The sequence below is a fragment of the Lutra lutra genome, chromosome 3 (genome assembly GCF_902655055.1).
Source record: "Lutra lutra chromosome 3, mLutLut1.2, whole genome shotgun sequence".
Classification (NCBI taxonomy): Eukaryota; Metazoa; Chordata; class Mammalia; order Carnivora; family Mustelidae; genus Lutra; species Lutra lutra.
Window position 1 is genome coordinate 125956128 of NC_062280.1, and position 19722 is coordinate 125975849.

At 41.8% G+C, this 19722-nt stretch overlaps 1 protein-coding gene across 1 annotated transcript; it reads right to left on the reverse strand.

Annotated features, from left to right (window-relative positions):
- Nucleotides 1–1182: 1182 nt before the first annotated feature.
- Nucleotides 1183–18778, reverse strand: SLC46A3 (solute carrier family 46 member 3). The gene is made up of 6 exons (XM_047723040.1): nt 18429–18778; nt 17802–18014; nt 10827–11697; nt 9088–9171; nt 5947–6103; nt 1183–2440 (listed from the first exon to the last, which is right to left on the reverse strand). Exons 2-6 carry the CDS (start codon nt 17988–17990, stop codon nt 2356–2358), a joined length of 1386 nt encoding a protein of 461 aa, XP_047578996.1. The 5' UTR covers nt 17991–18014; nt 18429–18778; the 3' UTR covers nt 1183–2355.
- Between the last annotated feature and the right edge of the window lie 944 nt (nt 18779–19722).

Genomic DNA, 19722 nt, shown 5'->3' on the forward strand with positions numbered 1-19722 from the left:
AATTAGGTCACATTATGGGAAATTTGGTGGCGGCATTTTTTTCTTTTTCATTTCTGGCTTGATTATATACCCTGATCAGCTTATGTGTTTCTCTAGTCCTCATCATATTTACTAATCCGTATCTTAGGATATGTATTTTGGAAATGACTAAACTCCTTCATGCTCTAAATTTACCCTGGGCCATCTCAGTCCAATGCCCTGATTTACCACATTTCAAATAGTTTTTGCCCAAATACAAACCCATCTCTTTATCTCTTGACTGTATGAAATAATACCATCCATACTCTCTTCAGTTGAGATGAAGAGTGTAAAATCATGGAAAGTTGAGCTGAAAGGGACTTTATAGACCATCATGTCTAACCACAAAAAAGGCAATATCTTAGGCAGTTTAGTTGGGTACAGTAGTGCTGATGTGTTGGGGGCCACTTCATACTCCGCCTTGCGTTGGTTTTACAATCTCTAACATGTATACCTTAGCTATGAAGAATCTCAGCAGGGCCAAGACCATCTCTGAGTGATGCTCCTGCTTAGTAGTAGTTGAAAAACTGAGGCCAGGTCTCTCGGAGACTTATCTGCCTTGTCTGTAAAATGAGGAAAATGAATATCTACTTTGCCAGAGTTATTAAGGAAGTATATAGTAAGTTGATACAGAGGAACACTTTGCAAACCTTAAAGTATTTTTTGGTGTGGAAAGAGCATTGAAAGGAAGAAAAAAATACATATATATATAGAAAGCACTCAGTTCTTACCTGGGCTTCCAAGAGACATTAGGTAGACTTAAAAGGAATAGTCTTGGAAATAAACATTTATAATATTTTACACTGAGTGCTCTTGGTTAGTCCAGCAATCATGATTACCCTACAGGAAAAGTTGTAAGCAGTGCTGTTGAATGGAAAACTCTATCCATGTTCAAGAGAGATTAGGGAGAATGATCTAGTTGTACTTCAAGGCATTTACATTACTACATATGGTAACTTATAATATAAAAGACATTGAAGGACTGGTAAAAATACTATAAACCAATTTAAAAAGTGTATAGGCTAGCATATTTTTCAGGCTGGCTTAATGGCTGTGGCATGATACCAGTGGTTACTCTCATGACACATTATTAAATATTTCACATGACACATTACTAAATATGGAGTTTTAAATTATTTTTACAAGTAAAAACAAAATTTTGTATTTAGTTCAACAAACATTTATTGAGGATAAAAATAAAATGAGGAATCAAAGATTGTCCCTGTCCTCAAGGTGCTCATTTCAAGTAGGGAAAACAAATATTATGAGACAATGGAAGATGCTAGGATGAAGTATACAGAAAGTGCTGTGGGCACCCTGCAGGGGTTGGGGGGACCACAGGAGAAGGGAAGAAGTGTCAAGAAGACTATGCAGAGGAAGCAGTGTTTTGGCTGAGAATCAAGTTTCATTGTCCTGAGGGAGGAAGGGCAAATGAACAGCATATAGAAAGACAGAAGGCATGAAAGAATGTGTTTTCAGGGGCTAGGGTGGGTCTCAGGATGAGTTTAAGGCAGTAAGAAATGGCTATTCTTTGATAAAAAGTAAGGAATGAATATTGGCTCTATAATATTAGTTCCTGATTGGTTGTTTACTCAGCTTTTACATTTCTTTATAAACAATTTTTTATGATTTTTTTCCAGTGACCCTGTGTTACCTATCTAATTATTATCATGCCTGTCGCTGATGAAACATATTAGGAAAAGTGAAAATATGTATCATTTAAAGTGATTCCATTTTAAGGTTTTTGAATCTATTAAGAGCTTTCACTGTCAACCCGATGGGCTCTAGAAAATAAAGCATTATCCAAGCAGAGGTACGATTGTACTAGAAATATTTGAATGTTTCATCATTATTTTCCTGTCAGTGAATTATTCATCATAATTTTGAACAGTTAAGCCTTTGAAATCTTCAAGAGGTCACAAACCCATTTTGCAGATGAAGAAACTGAGGTATAGAGTTAGTTCTCCTTCCTTGGTCCCAGCATGAGACTGGAGTATGTCAGGAGATTATTGCTTTTGATTGTGTCAAGTTTCTTAATCCCTCTTTATACTGTGAAGTTTCAGTTTCTTTCCTAAATCCAAAAGTGGGAAGTGTTTTGAGATTTATTGTTCTATCTATGGAAATCTATCACATGATACTCATAGAGTGCTCAAAGTGCATGATAACTGTAAGAAGCTAGAGCCAAGAGCTAGTTCTCTCACTGTTCAGCTTAGAAGAAAGGACATGTAACATCGATTAGTTATGAAATATTGATTATGGAACCAGTTTACATTCCTCAGAAGTCAGAGTATATGATGTGTACTTTCAGTTGTTGTTTTTTTTTTTTATCACAATTAATCATCTCTCTGAAGTGTCTTCACTGGATTCCTCTTCTGTAAGAAGTACATAGCTTCCTTCATTCCAGCTGGTGCATTTGACCACACTGCAAAAGCAAACAAGACATTTTAAAATTGTGATGAAGGCAGTACATAAATAAATAACCTATACTCTATCTTTCCCCTGATTATATGGGTTCCAATAAATTATGCAAATTATATGTAGATGGAACATAATGGCATTTTGAGTCCAGCTGACTTCACTATGCATAGCATTCTGAAAATAAAAAATATACAGTTTTTTTCTCTTTCAGGTACCTAAAATGTCCATCTGTCCCATTGTTTATCCTGTAGTCCACAAAAAGTAGTTATGACTATAGATATGGCCGAAATTCATATTCAGTACCTGTAACTGAGCTGGGACAAGAAGACATCTAGAATGGGTGACTCAGTTAAGCGACTGACTCTTGGTTTTGGCTTAGGTCGTGATCTTGGTCATGATCGAAGGGTGGTGAGATGGAGCCCTGTGTCGGGCCTTGGTGCTCAGTGCAGAGCCTGCTTAGGATTCTCTCTCCCTGTCCCTCTGCCCTCCCTACCCCCTCAAGTAAATAAGTAAAATCTTTAAAAAAAAAAAAGGCATGTAATTTTATTTTAAAGATTTTATTTATTTGCGAGAGAGCACGAGCAGGGGGCTGAAGGGGCAAAGGGACAAGGCAACTTCCTGCTGAGTGAGGAGCCTGATGCAGGGCTTGATCTCCTGAGATCATGACTAGAGCTGAAGACAGATGCCCAACTGACTGAGCCACCCAGGAGCCCTGCATATAATTTTATTTTTAAAAATATTGAACAGTATTGGGTTAAAAAAAATCTCAGAAGACCATCTACATTTACATTAGAAACAGTATTAAAAGGATAACTATCTTTTAGCTAGCTGCATATGTGTTCATAACAGATATGTATAAATATATGAAGAATAAAATTAAAATTACCCTTTTTCTACTCCCCAATTCTTACTAATGTTTTTTTCATGCTATGGATGCACCATCATTTATTTAATCATTCTCATTTTGGTCATTAAAAAAATTTTTTTGTCTTAATGAACATCTTTATACCGGTTGACCCTTGCACAATGCAGGGATTGGGGTGACTGTGCAATTCATATCACTGTTGACTCCCTAAAAACTTAACTACTAATAGCCTTCTATTGACTGGAAGCTTTACCAGTAACATAAAGCAGTCTATTAACATGTATTTGGTATGTCTATATATATATGCATATATGGTATGTCTCTCTCTCTATATATATGTAATAATATATATTATATAACATATATATTGCTGTATTTTTATAATAAAACTAGAGAAATGTGATTAAGAAAATTGTAAGAGAAAAATCCATTACAGTACTATATATATTGAAAAAAATCTGCATGTTAAGTGAATCCATGCAGTTCAGACCTGCGTTGTTGTTCAGGGGTCAACTGTATATAAGCTTTTGACATTACTGACCATTCCCTTAGGATATGTTTCTAAAAGGAATCACTGGGTCAAATACTTTGAACTTTTAAAAAAGCTTTTGATACATGTTTACAAATTGCCTTCCAAAAATGATAGTGCCAAATAATACCACTACCAGCAATGTGTAAGATTGTCTCATTGTGTACTCATTAGCACAGCAAGTATTTTTAATTTTGCCAGTTCAATAGGTGAATAGTCCTTTTTTAAAAAGATACCTAGTAAAAATAACTTTTCATCAAAATTACAGAGGAACTGTAAATACTATTATACTCTTACACAGATCTAGGGGTCAAAATTCAGTAGAGATTAATACGTATTGTGGTCCTACTATGAGTAAATGTAGGGCAGTCCTTTAAGGAGTTCACAGTCTTGGCAGAATGTGTAAGGCCTGGGTACACTGGCACTTTTCACCCTTATTCACCCCACCCCAGCCCACCCCAGTGCTCAGAAGAAAGCAGAGATGCCTTTTGTGCCCCACTTGCTACTGACCCCCATCACTGCACTATTCTCTTAGCCACGTGGAATGGGCAAAGCCCAGCAAAGAAAAGGTAGTGTACTCTCAGCTCAATGTGCTGGCCCCACAGAATGTGCTGACTCTGATGCCTGGGCATTTTAGCAAACACTTAACCTAGTTAGATCATACTTCTCATTAACCAAAAGGCAAAGGGAGATATAAGTATTTCTCTTACGTGTATGACTTTGGTCTTCTTATTCTATGTACTATTCATAAATAAAATTTAGTATTTTGTATTTATTTGGGTATTTACCTTTAAAAAGGGAGTCATTAAATAAGCCAACTCTCTGGAAAGAAAATTCCCGATATTCAGTGTACACTACTTGCTCTTGTCATCAACCCAAGACTTCATATTAAAGTCTGTCTTATAGTAATCTTTGACCCTCAGAGGATATTATACTCTAGGAAATCATAGTTTGAATCTCTCTCTAAATATATATATATATACATGTATGTATTCTTGGTTGCTAATTTAATCAGTTGTTCATATTTAAAGAGATGGGGTAGCTATTTATAGTTTGACCCAATCTTTCTTTCTCCTAGTTCTGGTCAGCCTTGTCATTTGTCTCTTTCTTCTCAGGTTTCCATTATCAATAGATGTCTTCATGTCTAAAAGTTATTGAGAAAAGTACATTCTGAGGCAAAACTTTGTTAAAAAGAAAACCACAGGCCCAAAATGGCATCAGGTAGGCCAAGTTACCAAACCTGGACTGAAAATGTAACTTAACTGCAGTTCCAGCCCCCCCCAGAAACACAATCTTCACTACTCAGGCAAGAGTTTTCTGATCAGCACCAATGGCCCTGCCACATAAGCTCTCTCCATCCCCCAAAGGAAGACTGGGTCGTCCACCTGGTAAGACCCCCTGCTCTTCTCCTTAAGGGAAGGTGATTTTGCCTGAAACAATTGTTTCTGCTCTTTTACTAATAACTTCTTGATCCACCCTCCATTCTGTGAAAACCTTCTGCTCAGCACAGCTCCGCAGAGCTCCCCTCTGCTTGCTAAATGGGATGCTGCCTAATTCATCAATCAATTAGTAGAGCCAATTAGATCTTTAAAAGTCACTCAGATGAGGGGCACCTGGGTGGCTCAGTGGGTTAAAGCCTCTGCTTTCGGCTCAGGTCATGATCCCAGGGTCCTGGGATCGAGCCCCACATTGGGCTCTCTGCTCAGCAGTGAGCCTGCTTCCCCATCTCTCTCTCTGCCTGCCTCTCTGCCTCCTTGTGATCTCTGTCTGTCAAATTTAAAAAAAAAAAAGTCACTCAGTTGAGGAGTGCCTGGCTGGCTCAGTCGGTTAAGCATCCAACCCTTGTTCTTGCTCAGGTCATGATCTCAGGGTTGTGAGAGTCAGCCCCACATCTGGCTCCACATTGAGCATGGAGCCTGCTTAAGGCTCTCTCTCCCTCTGACACTCCCCACCCACTCACTCTCTCTCTAAAACAAAAATAAATTTTTTAAAAAAGTTATTCATTTGAATTTTGAATTTTGTTTTTTAACAACTTTAACAGTTTATGTAATTTGAGGTTAGGGAATTCACTTAATCCGCCTATTCTTTGATAAAATGATTAGAAATAATTACATACCATAGACTGATGGCTGGAATTAATAACAGAACAGCAGACAGTAGAAAGGTGAAGCCTGGGTACCAAGCAACTGTGGCTGAATAAATTCCATTAAAAGTAGAAACTGCAGCGACTCCACCAAGTGTTTCCAAGAAAGCAATGCAAGCAAACAGGGTGCCTGTTTGGAGTTGGGGTGTGGAGGGAGAAAAGGAAAAGACTGAGTAACAAAACAATAAACAAAATGAGGGAGAAAATTGTTACTCCTTGGGACGCCTGGGTGGCTCAGTGGGTTAAAGCCTCTGTCTTCGGCTCAGGTCATGATCCCAGGGTCCTGGGATTGAGCCCCACATTGGGCTCTCTGCTCAGCAGGGGACCTGCTTCCTCCTCTCTCTCAGTCTCTCTCTCTGCCTATTTGTGATCTCTGTCTGTCAAATAAATAAAACCTTTAAAAAAAAAAAAGAAAAAAAATTGTTCCTCCTTGAAAAAAGCAAACGTGGGGCACTGCTTGGTGAGCTAAAGCTATACTTTCTAAATCCCCGAGAAGCTGGTAACCCATTTTGCAGGTGAAGAAACTGAAGTCACCAGTACTCCTTGACCTGATATGAGGATGTGAGGATATTGAAAACACAACAGTTTGGAGTCAGTAGGGCAAAGTTAAGAGGCAACAGCAGCTGACCCATTTGAAATCCACAGTCTCCTCTCCCTACACAGCCACACACATAGCCACAGCTACCATTGTCCTTCAAGATTATCTCCCACTCTTTCCCTAAGCTGGGGACATCTATGACACGCTCCGTATAGGTATGCTCAGGTGGCTCCCACCAGTAAAGGTCCCACTCTGGGGCCTTTTGAAAGTTAAAGCAATCCTTTTCATCTGCTTCTCAGATCTGGCAAAAGTGACAGCTGCACAAAGACAGATGATTGCATATAGGTTCTGCAGTTTGAATTTGAGCCCTCCCCTCAAAGTGACAACAAATCCAGTCCACAAGATTCCTCTGCATGACTCTTCAAGTAAGTTTCTGTGCTCTCATTATGCCATGGTTGGATGCTGCGTGATTCTTTTCTGCCTTCCCTGCTTGAAACCGCCTCCATTCGGAAGTGGATGGCAAGACTGAGTGGGGAGACCGCTGCTGTCTGTCATGCTTGCTCTACCCACGTTTTGGAGAGGGCAATAGGCCCTGGAACATTATTTGAGAAGCACAATGTGGCTGCATGGCTAGTCCAGGCTCATAATCATAAAAAAGGGCTCATTCATTCTACCGATTTTTAGTTTTGTCTGGAATCCAAGACCACATTGACCAAGCAATTAAACCTCTAGACAGGATGTACCTTTCTTCTTCTTTGTGAAATTTATCACCAGATACGAAGTTCTGTGACAGTTTTCCACTCTCCATGATGTCCCCAGGATACGTTCTTGTGGAGCTTCTCAGACTCTTGGATTAAGCCATTGTGCTTCTTCCTCACTTTGCCAAGTTTACCTCTCCATGGTTAAGTGGTAATGTATTTTTCTTACAAACAATGCAAATCACGTAAATACTTGTATTTGATTGGACAGAGAAGAAGGAAAAGGCAAGCTTGAGGATCACCTTTCATAACTGGATTATGGTTCATGTGTCTATGTTCTCATTTTCCCCATGGTCTTAGTCTAGTAGACTGTGCTGTGTGTTGATTTTTATCTGTTTAAGCTTTTTTTTTTACCCTAGTATATATTCTCATAAGTTGTTTCTCATTCTTCATTGAATGACAGGTCACATGTTCAAAAAACATAAACATAGCTCTGAAGAACACTGTATTTTCATATATGTGTCTTCTTTTAACTAAAACGAAAGCTATGTTCGTGTCAAGTGTGCATCTGCTGTGTTTACTGTTGTACACAGCAGTAAACAATCTGTCCTGGCACATGGTAGATCTGTTTAATCTGTATTTGTCAAGTGAATGAATAAAAGCTTAATTCAAGAGCCCAGTTACCAATCAGCAAGTAGCATAAAGACAATACTATCTCCATGTTTTATGATAAGACATGAAGTTCAGTTTAATTGGGAGGAAATACTCCTCCCTATCTAACTGTGTTATTATTTTCTTATATTTCTGATCCCTTGCTACAGCTAGGCACAGTGCCATGGAAGACAGACTGGATTGTTCTAGTCCTATTATGCAATGGCTTAAATCCATTCTTGACAGAAGTTGGTCATGCGGTATGTCTGTCTGGCATAAACAGCCACACTATTACAAAGTAGGGTTTGCTTGTTGCTTAACTTCTACAAGCAGTTCAACTTGTCTAACAGTAGCCATAGATAAACTGGATTAAATAATAAGTGCAGGTTAGTTTATTTTAAAAAATTCAATAGACCTCTAAAGTCAAGTCTGTTTTTATGGTGTTCCAATTTATAATCACAAGGAGTGTGCAGGTAGTGACCAGATAAGAGGTCATCCAGGGTGGCTTTAGCTGGGAGCTTCACAGCTGTACAGAGCACAGAGACTGCAAAATAATTACCCAAATCTAGTTTTCTCTCCTTTCTTATTCAAGGTAATAGGGATAGTGAGAGGCTAGTGAAACCCTACGCAATATTTCCCCTCTCTGATTACTTTAAAGTACATAACATTTCACGAAAATATCCCATTTTGGGGAGCGCCTAGGTGGCTCAGTGGGTTAAGCCTCTGCCTTCAGTCCAGGTCATGATCTCACAGGGTCCTGGGGTTGAGCAAACCCATAGAGGCAACCCCTATGGTCTAAAGGTGGAGCACAATGGGGTCACTCCACCTTTAGGCAAAAGAGTCAGGAAGAGCACCATCCAGGCCCTCACAGACATGAACCCAGGGCTATCTGGCTGAGAATTAAAGGGGTCCTGGTACCCAAAACGTAGTATAGAAGGGGTAGGTGTGGTGGGCTCCCAGTCAGCATCTGCCTAGCTCTGAGCACTCCTCTCTTCTTGGGGCAGGGTCTGGCCACAGCAAGCCCTCCAAAGCAGGAGACCCGGGCCAGGGGCAACCCTGCCTGAATATAAACCTCTTCCAAACACAGAACTTACCACTTAGTTCTAAAGGAGTTCTGAGCAGGAAAAGGGCTGTAGAATATTCTGAAGAACCAAACAAAGGTCTTACGTAGATTTGAGTTGGTACAGATTGTAAATTCATGATTTTCCTTTGGCAAATTAAACTCACCTTGTTCAGTGGAACGAACTGCTTTCGATACCATGGAGCGTAGAACAGAGAGTGGCACGATAGTGAAAAGGAATGGCAGCCTCACTGTAAGAGAAATGGTGGGAAATCACAGGCTAAATTCGAAAACCAGTGGTCAATTTTCGATGTGAAATGTTTTCTCTCTAAGCATCCTAACTCACTGCACCTAAGGACTGAAGTAACTAATTACAGACTTCTGTTTAATGAATACACAGGTACCCTGTAGATAGGCCAGTTCAAGTTTCGTTTACCCTCTTATTTCAGTGCTCAGAACAAGAGTTCAGGGAGGTTTGAGGTCCAAATCTATATAATCTGCCAGCTGGGACTGATCTGCTATTTCCCTGATTATTGTAGCAAACTCTCATTTATCGAGGTGTGACTTAGTTTTGCACATTTGTTTTCTGTTTCTCCTTTTTCAGACTTGGCATTCCTCCACATTCTTTTATTAGTTTGATGCACGTATTGGTAAATTTGTTCTTTATCTTTCTGCTTCTTCATCTTTGTGTGGAATAATTTCATGAACACAGATTGCCTCTCCTCCTACATTATGGGCCCCTAATAGTCAATAGCATCTCTAGTTATATGCTAAAATAGCAATATATTATTTTTGCTGATGACTCTATAATTTTCAATGTGCTTTCACATAGATCAACTTACTTGGTCTTGGAAACTCTAAGGGAGACAGGGAGAACTGACATTTACTGAATACAAGGCATTGTGCTAAGTGCTTTACAGTGATCTAATATTCATTATAACCTGGTGAATTCTGTGCTACTGTGCCCATTTTACAGATGAGTAAATGAGGGCCCAGAGTATTAAGTAACTTGCCCAGATCACCTGGTACTATAAGTGGATATTAAGCCCAATTCTATTTGGTCACCCTGCTTCCCTGCAAGGTAGTAAGAAGTTGATAGTGCCTTTGTAGAAAAAGATGGAATTGGACCTTTCTCTACCTCCCACTTTATAGATCCCTTAGCTCTTTCAAACGCAGCATCTCACTCAAGGCCTACAGAAGCCACTTATGGAACAGTTAGTTAAGGAAGCAGCCTAATTTGGCAAAAAGGGATTTATCAAAAGCCAATTCATGAAATGACCAATTTGCAAAATCTTGTCTTTAAAGAATTTTCTTGAATATATTCAATACACATGAATCTTACAAACCTTTTGAATCTACTTTATATAATGCTTTTTCAAATCTTTATGGGAAGTAGCTTTTTTAGCAGCATTTTTTTTTTTTTTTTTAAAGAGAGGGAGAGGGGCGGGTGTGGGGAGGGAAAGAGATAATCTCAAGCAGACTCCCTGCTTAGCGGACAGCCTGATGTGGGACTCCATCTCATGAATCTGAGATCATGACCTGGGCCAAAATCAAGAGTTGGATGCTCAACCGTCTGAGCCACCCAAGTGCCCCAACCTTCAGCATTTCAAGAAATATTCAAGTTGGCGAGAGCTCTTTTAAAGAATTGACTCACGAGAAGAATGTTCCTCAAAAACAATTTTTTGGCAAGTATGCAAATTTGGGAAATTGTGGTTATTCAGTGAATTGCTTTTTAAAAAAGCAAATTGGCTTTCACTTTCAGGCAAAGTGGCTTTTGACAAAATGCCTTACTTGAACTAGAATGTGTTCGAGAATTTTATATTGAAAGTGTATCACCCAACAGATTAAATTCATTTGGTATAAACATAAATACATGGTAAGTTCTAAGGCTACATTTGTGACTTACCTAAAAACATCATCAATGTTGTTTTGGCAAAAGCAGTCATAACCATTCCTCCCATGGTGGTAAAGATTCCAATGAAGGTCATGTGACTGTCTTCCATACAGTAAGAAAAAAGCCATATTCCTAGGAAACTACTAAAAAATGTGACGCTACCCAAAGCTGATCCATAACCTATAAAAACTTCATTCCAGCAGAGTGGTGAATCCAATTCATAAAGGATAAAGATGGGGGAAACGCCAATTACCACAAAAAAGTAAGTCATCATTGTAAAAAGTAACAAACAGAGAAAATACCGTCGCTTACCAGAAGCATTTTTAAAAAGCATGGAAGTTCGGTAAAATAGGTCTTTAAAGCCTTCGCTACATGACATGGAAACATTCTGAGATGAAGATTCTTTCACTGAATCACCAAGAAAAAATGAAATATAAATCAAGTTAACAGTAAGAGCCATAGCAATGATTAAAAAGGACCACACGAAACCCAATTCTCTGATAAAATAGCCAGAAGACAGTCCTGTCAATCCAGTGACAAGTCCAAGTATGAAGTCGATTATAGCTATTCGAATTGTTCTTTGTTTCTGTTCTGTACATTGATCAACTATGTAGGCAAAACAGGCTCCTAAAAATGTGGTATAATTGCCACAAAGGGCACCAATGAAGGTAGATGCAATCAAAAGCTGGAATGGAAAAGCAAAATAGGAAAGCAAACAGAGCCAAATACTGGTTGCGAGAGCACCAACAGAAGACAAAATCAAAGGGAATTTTCGTCCTCGATGATCACTATGAGACAGAAGTATGAACGTAGACACCAGACCAGGAAATAATCCACTTATGTCCATCTGCAGATTGAAAAGAGACACTTTCTTCTGAACTTCCTGCAAAGAGACAAAAAAGAAGACAATGTGTTTACAGAAATATAGACAAATTCACAGAAATATTACAGTGCATATTTTTCTTTACATTTCCAGTAGGTCACCAATAAGGAGCGTGGGTTTGATACAGCCTGAATCTTCATCCAGTTCACAAAGCAAATATCAAGAGGCAATACAGTAATCAAAGCTCAGGCGTCATATTCAAGTACCATGGTGGGGACTTGAACTCACAAACAGAAAATTGTGTACTGGTGTGTGTCTGTCTTATTTAGGAGATCCACAGACCCTAATACATCCGGGACTAGTCATATAATGATTTTTCTGTCTTCTCTAAAGAGCTTAGCACTGAGATCATGCACACTGCTGAAAGCAAGAGCAATACCCTTTCCTGTGATAGATTTTTCTGTCTACTTAAAGGCGAATGAGTGTCACATATAAATATCATATTTGATAGACCTTTATTTAGGAAGCACTTGGTTGCTTTGTTCTTATGTGTCTCCACAATAAGTTTCTTCTAATCTATTTCTTTACTTACTAAAAAATAAGATAAAACCAAAAGAGCAGCTTTGCACTGACTAAAGATGGTAGCATGCCATGAACTGAACTGAGGAGTAAGATAAACCTGACTCTGCCGAAGACCAAAGCCACCAGCTACACACACAGACTGAAAGACATTATAATCATTACGCTAGTTATTTGGTGGGAAGAATTTTGGGTGGTTTAAAAGCATGTCCTATTTGCCACTTTTCTCTGTATCCTCCAAATTTTATATAAAGAGTATGTCATTTTTCTACTAGGGATTACTAAACTCATTTTAAAAAATAGATTCATGTAATATTTAGAAAGCACCCTAAAACAGCTGATGAACCACAAAAATATCAAATACTGAAATTAATGATTTTTTTTTTTAAAGAGTGAGCCTGCGTTTATTTTTATATAGTCAAACAATGCAAGCAATTTCATACGGTCAGGGAATGTTCTGTCACTCAGACTCAAAACTTCAGTCATCATTGTTTCTGGCCTTTCCCTTCACCCAGGGCCACCAACACCCAGTGCTTCTCACGTCCTTTACCTCTTCACAGTCTGAGAGCTGCCCCTGGAAGGGCAGGGCTCATAGTTTTCACCCCAGCATCTAGCTGGCTTTCTCCTCAGTGCAGTCTATGATGCCAGCCTCCTCACTTCGCACCTCATACATGCTAATGGTGGGAGTGTCATGCCAAAACACACCAGCAGCATGTCTCTGAGCTGCTCAGCCCACAGCCTGCTGGAGAAAGTTCACATTCCTTGTCTGTTACATTAGACCACCGAGATGTGGTCCAACCTCACTCTTTTGCATTATCTCCACTCACTCCCCCAGTACCCTATGTTACAGGCACAGTCCATAGTCAAGTCCCACATGGATTTCCCTGAAATGCCCAAACAGATGTAATCTCTCCTTCTGTTAAACCTTCTCGGATGGCAATTACCATTTCCCAGTTACACTCTTTGGCGTAAGGATTAAGAGCTCTGGAGTCAGATCAATCTAGATTCAGATGTCATCAGTTCTTCACATAGATCACATTAGAGTGATCCTTAAAAACAATCAGCCCATGTCACTCCTCTGCTCAAAATCCCCCAGTGGCTTTCCTTATTCGAGAATAAATCCGAATTCCTTGCCAGGGTGTGGGTGGCCAGACATCATGACTTCTCTGATTTCATCTCCACTTCCTCGCTCCCCTGAGCCACATGCCATCCCTCAAACCTCCCATGCTATTCGCCTTTATGCCTGCTCTTCCCTCTGCCTGCTGGTCACACAGCTCACTTCCTCAATTCAAATGCCACCTCCTCAGAAGCCTTCTGACTAATCACACAATTCAGAGCAACCACACTAACCCTCACCCAGCGCTCTGTGAGCTTGTCTGGCTGTATTTTCTTTAGAGACTTGCCACCCCTCAACAGTACGGGTTCCTTTCATTGAACTGCTCACTGGGTGCCCTTTCCACTACAATCTAAGCTTCAGGAGGGCTGGAACCCCGTCTTCTTCACCACAGTATCACCATTCCAACAGCAGTGCTTCACAGAGTGCGCCCTAGGTACTGGGTGCATGGATACATGAATAAGCAAGTAAAATGGGCCTTGCGATTTGCTAGCTGAGTGTGATCCTGACCAAATCATTCATCCCGATAGCTTCATCTGACAAGAGGGGTAACCAGAGTCCCTATCTTGCAGGCTTTCCTGAGAGTTACACTTTGAGTGACTATGTCAATATAAGGCACACGGCCCAGATCTATTGCACATTCGTTAGTGCTTCATCAACTTCGGCTGTTTTCATTTTTACTAGGTCAGGCTTCCTGAGCACATCTCTGTGTCTCTACGGATATAAAAGCCATCGAGTAAATACTTACTGAATAAAGAAGTAAATGAAACGGTTATCTTTAATAAACTTGTCAATAAGATGTTCCAGTTTGGGATTCCTCCTCCCATTTCCACCCCTCCCCCACATCCTGGCTTCTGTCTCCTGTCTGCAAACGATACCTCTTAAACTCTGGAGAACAATAATTATATATTAGATAAGGGTAGATGAGAGAAATCAGAGTAAGAAGTGCTATTTCCTGTCAAGATTGAATGGAATGACAAGATAGAGACAGGTATAACTTAAGGAAAGGAGTATTAGTTTTTAAAAAGTCACAATTTCATAGGCTAAAATGTGTAATTACAATTGAGTAGAAAATATTCCCTATCTTCTGGTAATAAGGGATTGTGTTAGTTATTAAAAGGTTTATAAATAAGGGCACCTGGGTGGCTCAGTGGGTTAAAGCCTCTGCCTTCGGCTCAGGTCATGATCCCAGGGTCCTGGGATCGAGCCCCACATCAGGCTCTTTGCTCAGTGGGGAGCCTGCTTCCTCTCTCTCTGCCTGCTTCTCTGCCTACTTGTGATCTCTATCTGTCAAATAAATAAATAAAATCTTTAAAAAAATTCTTTAAAAAAAAAGGTTTATAAATAAATTACTGAACAAGAACAACTTCATGATCTAGTTAATGCCAACTTGTCCCCTCAAATAGCAGCGTCCCTATCTTGAGAGTACTGAAGAGAACAGACCACAATGGTCAATTTAATACCTCAAAACCAGTCAGTTAATCTGGGAAGGGGCTTAAAAATTCCTTCCTCTGCAAAAGTCAACAAACATGCCTAGAATCCCTACCTCTTCTCCCTCAGCCAAGAATTTCCTTCCCAGAGCCTTGCCATTTTGTTAAGACATCCTTTAAAGACTAATCTTACCCAAGAGAAGTATGTGGGTGCACCTTATAGTCGCAAGACTCAGAAAACTCAAAGTTTTGAAAAATAGATCAATATTTATATGGATATGTATGTGTGTGAGTGTATCTATCTATCTATCTATATCTCAATCCCAATGGATTGAAAAATAAAACTTCTATTCATACAGACTTTCAAAATGTTAAGTGAAATGGGGCGCCTGGGTGGCTCCAGTGGGTTAAGCCTCTGCCTTCGGCTCGGGTCATGGTCCCAGGGTCCTGGGATCAAGCCCCGCATCGGGCTCTCTGCTCAGCAGGGAACCTGCCTCCCCCTCTCTTTCTGCCTGCCTCTCTGTCTACCTGTGATCTCTGTCAAATAAATAAATAAAATCTTTAAAAAAAATGTTAAGTGAAATAGCCCAGTTTATTTTTATATCTGAACCCTGAAATGTATATTATTATTTTGCATTCCAATACATGTGTCCATGTGTATATTTGTTTTATAGAAGGATAAATAAACAACGATATAACAGTAAGAAGTTCAATACATTATTGTGTTATGCACTCTTCTTATAAGTAATTGGTCTTTTGGGGGAGTGGCAAAGAAAAACCTGAACCCCCCCCCCCAAAATCATTTATTTATTTTATTAGGGCCTGACTCTGTATTATGAAATTTTGTTTTTAGGGTTATAAGAACAGTTCTCAAACTCCTAAACTTCTTTTAGTCAGCAAGTGGTCAGCACCCACCAAGCAGAGCTGGGAATTGAGAAGGACGCTCATAAAACAGGGAGCATTTGTCCTTGGATTTAAAGGTAAAAGAATAACCTTTTCTTTTTTAAGATTTTATTTATTTATTTGAGAGAGAGAGAACACAAGTGGGGGGCGGAGGGAGAGGGAGAAGCAGACTTCCCACTGAGCAAGGGCTGGATCCCAGGACCCTGAGATCATGACTTGAGCCCAAAGCAGATGCTTAACTGACTGAGCCACCCAGCCGCCTGAGGTAAGAGAATATTCTTATACTGAGCAGGAGCAGGGTCCAGAAGAGGGGCCAGAAGGAAGTGCTGAAGGTGCTGGTGGTGCCTCCTGGGAAGCAGAAGTGTTCCTCCTTCCTGAGGAGCTAATGGTGAGTGGCCCACCTGACCTGTCTTGGTTATGGGTGGAGACAGTGGTGCTTTTTAGCTCCCCAGTCTAAGAAAAAGCACTTGTAGCTCTAGAGCACTGACTTTAAGGGAGGGGATCTAGAGCAGTATGTTCTCTTGAATACTAGTCTAATTAAAAAACAATTAATAAAATAACAATCAACTTAAACATCAGCAAAAATATTCAAGATGAGACCACTGCTCTGGGCAGTGAGGGAGGGGGGTGCTCTCAGCAACTAGGTAAGGGCAGCAGGGCCCAATAGTCATGTGACCTGCACAGTCACAGAGGCCACCAAGGTGATTGAACCACAGCCTGTCTCCGTTTACTCTAGGAGGGCAAGGATGGGAGATTTTTTCCAGACATTCATGTCCTCTTCCCCTTTGTCCCTCCCATTGCTCCTGGGTATCTGTTGAAGGAAAGCACAGAATCCAATATAGAAACTGATTAGACTTTTGAACCTTTTCACTCCCTGGGAATGATAAACATTCTTGAAGTCAGGAGACAAAACCATGAGGTAAGACCCTTGGCCCTTCCATTTCTATGACCTCATTTTAGGCCAGAACCTTGATGTCTGCATGGCTTCCCAGTAATTATCAGTTCCAAGAAAATTTCTCCTATGAAAAGGAGAAAATGAGGAACAGCAGAAGCTGTGCCAAACAGCCAGGCCTCAGCACAGTGAGGTTATACCTGACACCTTGGAGAACACCTCCGGAAATGCTAGAGCCTTCCTTCTGGGCCCTTTGCCACTTTTTCCAGGTCTCAGACTCACCTTCCATTCACACCTGAATTCTCTTCTGCTGAGGAGAAAATCTTGGGGCCAGCTGGCAGGTGATCTGAATTCCCTTAAATTCTTCTTGTCCTTTGATTTGGGAAGGCTCTCTTTTGCCATTACTAAATATCCTCTAGGGGAACAGTTCAACGTTTTAAGTGTGGTCTGCTTTTAAGGCTTTCTAGGGGGGGAAATTCCAAATCTGAATGTATCGCCTTTGCATCTGAACACTGGCAGACTTTGATAAAAACTGTCTGAGGGAGCAGGAGAATGGCAATGTACCTCCCGTTTTAAATAAAAATTGGGGGGAGGAGGCTAGAGAGGCAGAAGGAAAGGCTCTGTAATATCTGGCTAAACATTTTCAGTGCCCTCAGCACCAAAGTGAGTGCTCTCCTCCACAGATAACCTCATTCTCAGCATTTGAGAGTCAGAGCTGATCTGGTAACAGTAAATGAGGAATGACATATGCTGCCTCCTGACCAGCCCATGATGGACACTGGCCCCAGGGCCCACAGTGTTCAGTGATGGGCTACATTCCGGGCGTCATTGAAAACTGGGTCATGTACATGCAGTAGAAGAGGAAAAGCAGAAGCACCCTGTTTGACTCCACTGAGGCCAACCAGTACTCCTTCCAGCTGGCCTTGGTCCAACCTTCAGGCTTTTTGGGGGTGGGGGTGGGGTGGAGGGAGAAAGGGGAGAGCCACTGGGGAGATGAGATTAGGATGAAATTTTCTCAGAAAACAGCCAATGTCACAGAAGAAGGGGGTTTTACTTAGAAGAAGCAGATTCAAGGTGTCATGAAACTTCAAACAGGAGAACTGAATAAAGGCGCTTGACTTGGGATTTTAGAGTTTTGAGATGACTCTTGAGAGATCAACGAATGATGACGCAATGCCCTCTTTCACTGAAAACCCCATTACACATTTCCCTTTTATTACACTTCAGGGATAGCTTAATTTCTTACCTCCTGGAATGCGAAAATGGGGCTGCTTTTGTTTTTTCCACACTCAGAAGTATTGCTATCAGATAGAAAACTGTAGTTGCCTGTATCTTCCCATATTCTCCTATACACATACTGTGTTGTCAGTGGAGAGGTCAAAGTCATAGCAAATGCACTAAGGCAAATGGCAGGTTCTACAAAGAAGATCTTCATATTGCCTGGGTAGGTAGCTGAATTCTATGAAAAAGAACGGGGATGTTAGAGGAATTTTGTGGAGTAAACAGGCAAACTAGGGAGCAGAAAGCAGTAAGCACTTCCTAAGAGATTAATTTTTACTTTGGACTAGGGCAGCAGTAAACCTCAGACTGTCGTACTTACTATTTTTAAGAGTTATGACCTTTTAGGACTCATGCCACCTTAAAATAGTTTTAATAAGTTGTCACTCATTTTCGTTTGGAATAATCTCACTACAGTCCCCACACTGTATACTGCCAGCCGGTTTTCATAAGGGAAACAGCGAGGTTCCTCTGAGATCACGACAGTTGCGCAACTGTTATTGTTATTTTGCTGCTCGTTAACAGGACAGGAAGGGGGCCTTTAAAAAGCAGCTCTCAATCGTAAAGGGATTTTTTCCCTTTCGTTTAAACTCACCCCACGGTTACAGTCTTCCTGCCAGGTTAGAAGCGGGTCCGGTCATTTTGGGGGCCCGGGCTCTCTGGGGGTTGTCTTCTCTTTGGGGGGTGTTCTGTGCTCCCAGGGCACCCCCCAGCAGCAAATGCTCCCAAGGCCGAGGCAGCCCGGGACGCCCCGGGGACACTGACCGCTGTCTGGGTGGGGGGCCGGATCGGCACCGCCGCGAAGGGACTGGGAGGGGAATTTCCGTTGAATTCGACCGAAAGCACCTGTCGGGGAAACTCAAGCTCCCATTCTAAAGCAAACCACTGAAAGCGCACTCCTGCGTCCAGAGTGGCCTCGGCGACAGTTCTCTGCGCAGCCGTCGCTCGGCTCCTCGGTGGCCCTGCGGACTCGGTCCCAGGGAGCTGCGGGAGGCACCGGCGGCTGCTCTCCGCGCCGTCCTCAGTCTGTCCGGGGGCCGGCGGGTGGGTCTGTAGGTCCGCAGCCGGTCCCGTGCTCCGTAGAGACTTGCCCCCGCCAGCCGAACACCACCGCCCGCCGTCAAGGCGGGGCCGCTGTGGTGCCGGCGTTGCTGCCGGAGTTGCTGTCACTGTCCCGCCAGGCTCTCCTGCTATTGGGCCCCGTAGCTGGCGCCCTCGCGGGGATTGGTCCGCTCGACGTCACTCTCGTGAGCCCGCCCCCAGAGGCCCAGGCTGATCCCGCGTCTCCCCGCTGCCGGCTCCCGGCTGCTGGCAGCTGGGCCGCTACAGCGGCTCCCTTCATGGCTCTGCAGTGGGAAAACGCCTCTGGGCCGGGATATCGTTTTTCACACAGACCAGTTGCAAAAGTAACATGTTTGGGGTGCAGTTCCCCGTAGCATCCGGGTCGCAGGGCAAGTACCCTAAGAAACGCAGAAGATGGGGAGCTTCCATGGAGGGTGGGGGAAAGAGAGTGCTCCTCACAAAGGGTCTGAAATATGGTCTCTGGTTCTTCCAGGTGGTGTGAGCTGGCGCAAATTATTTCATGTCCTTGGACCTCCATTTCTTTATCAAGTGGGCGTCACAATCCCACACCTAATGAGGGTTTCTGATGAAACCCTCAACATGTGTGTGTACAGCATAGCCCTGGAGCAAGGGAGGGACTGGGCATGTCTTCCAACAAGCCCACCAGAACACACTTGAAGTTCGATTAGTTCCGGTGAGGAGGAGGCAGGCATAATGGGGAACAATGGCGTATCTCAGTAACGGTGTTAGAATTGGTTACGGGATTTGGGCTTATGCGACCGTGGAAAGCGTTCAAGAAGGCGAAGCCTGGCACTGTATTGGATGGT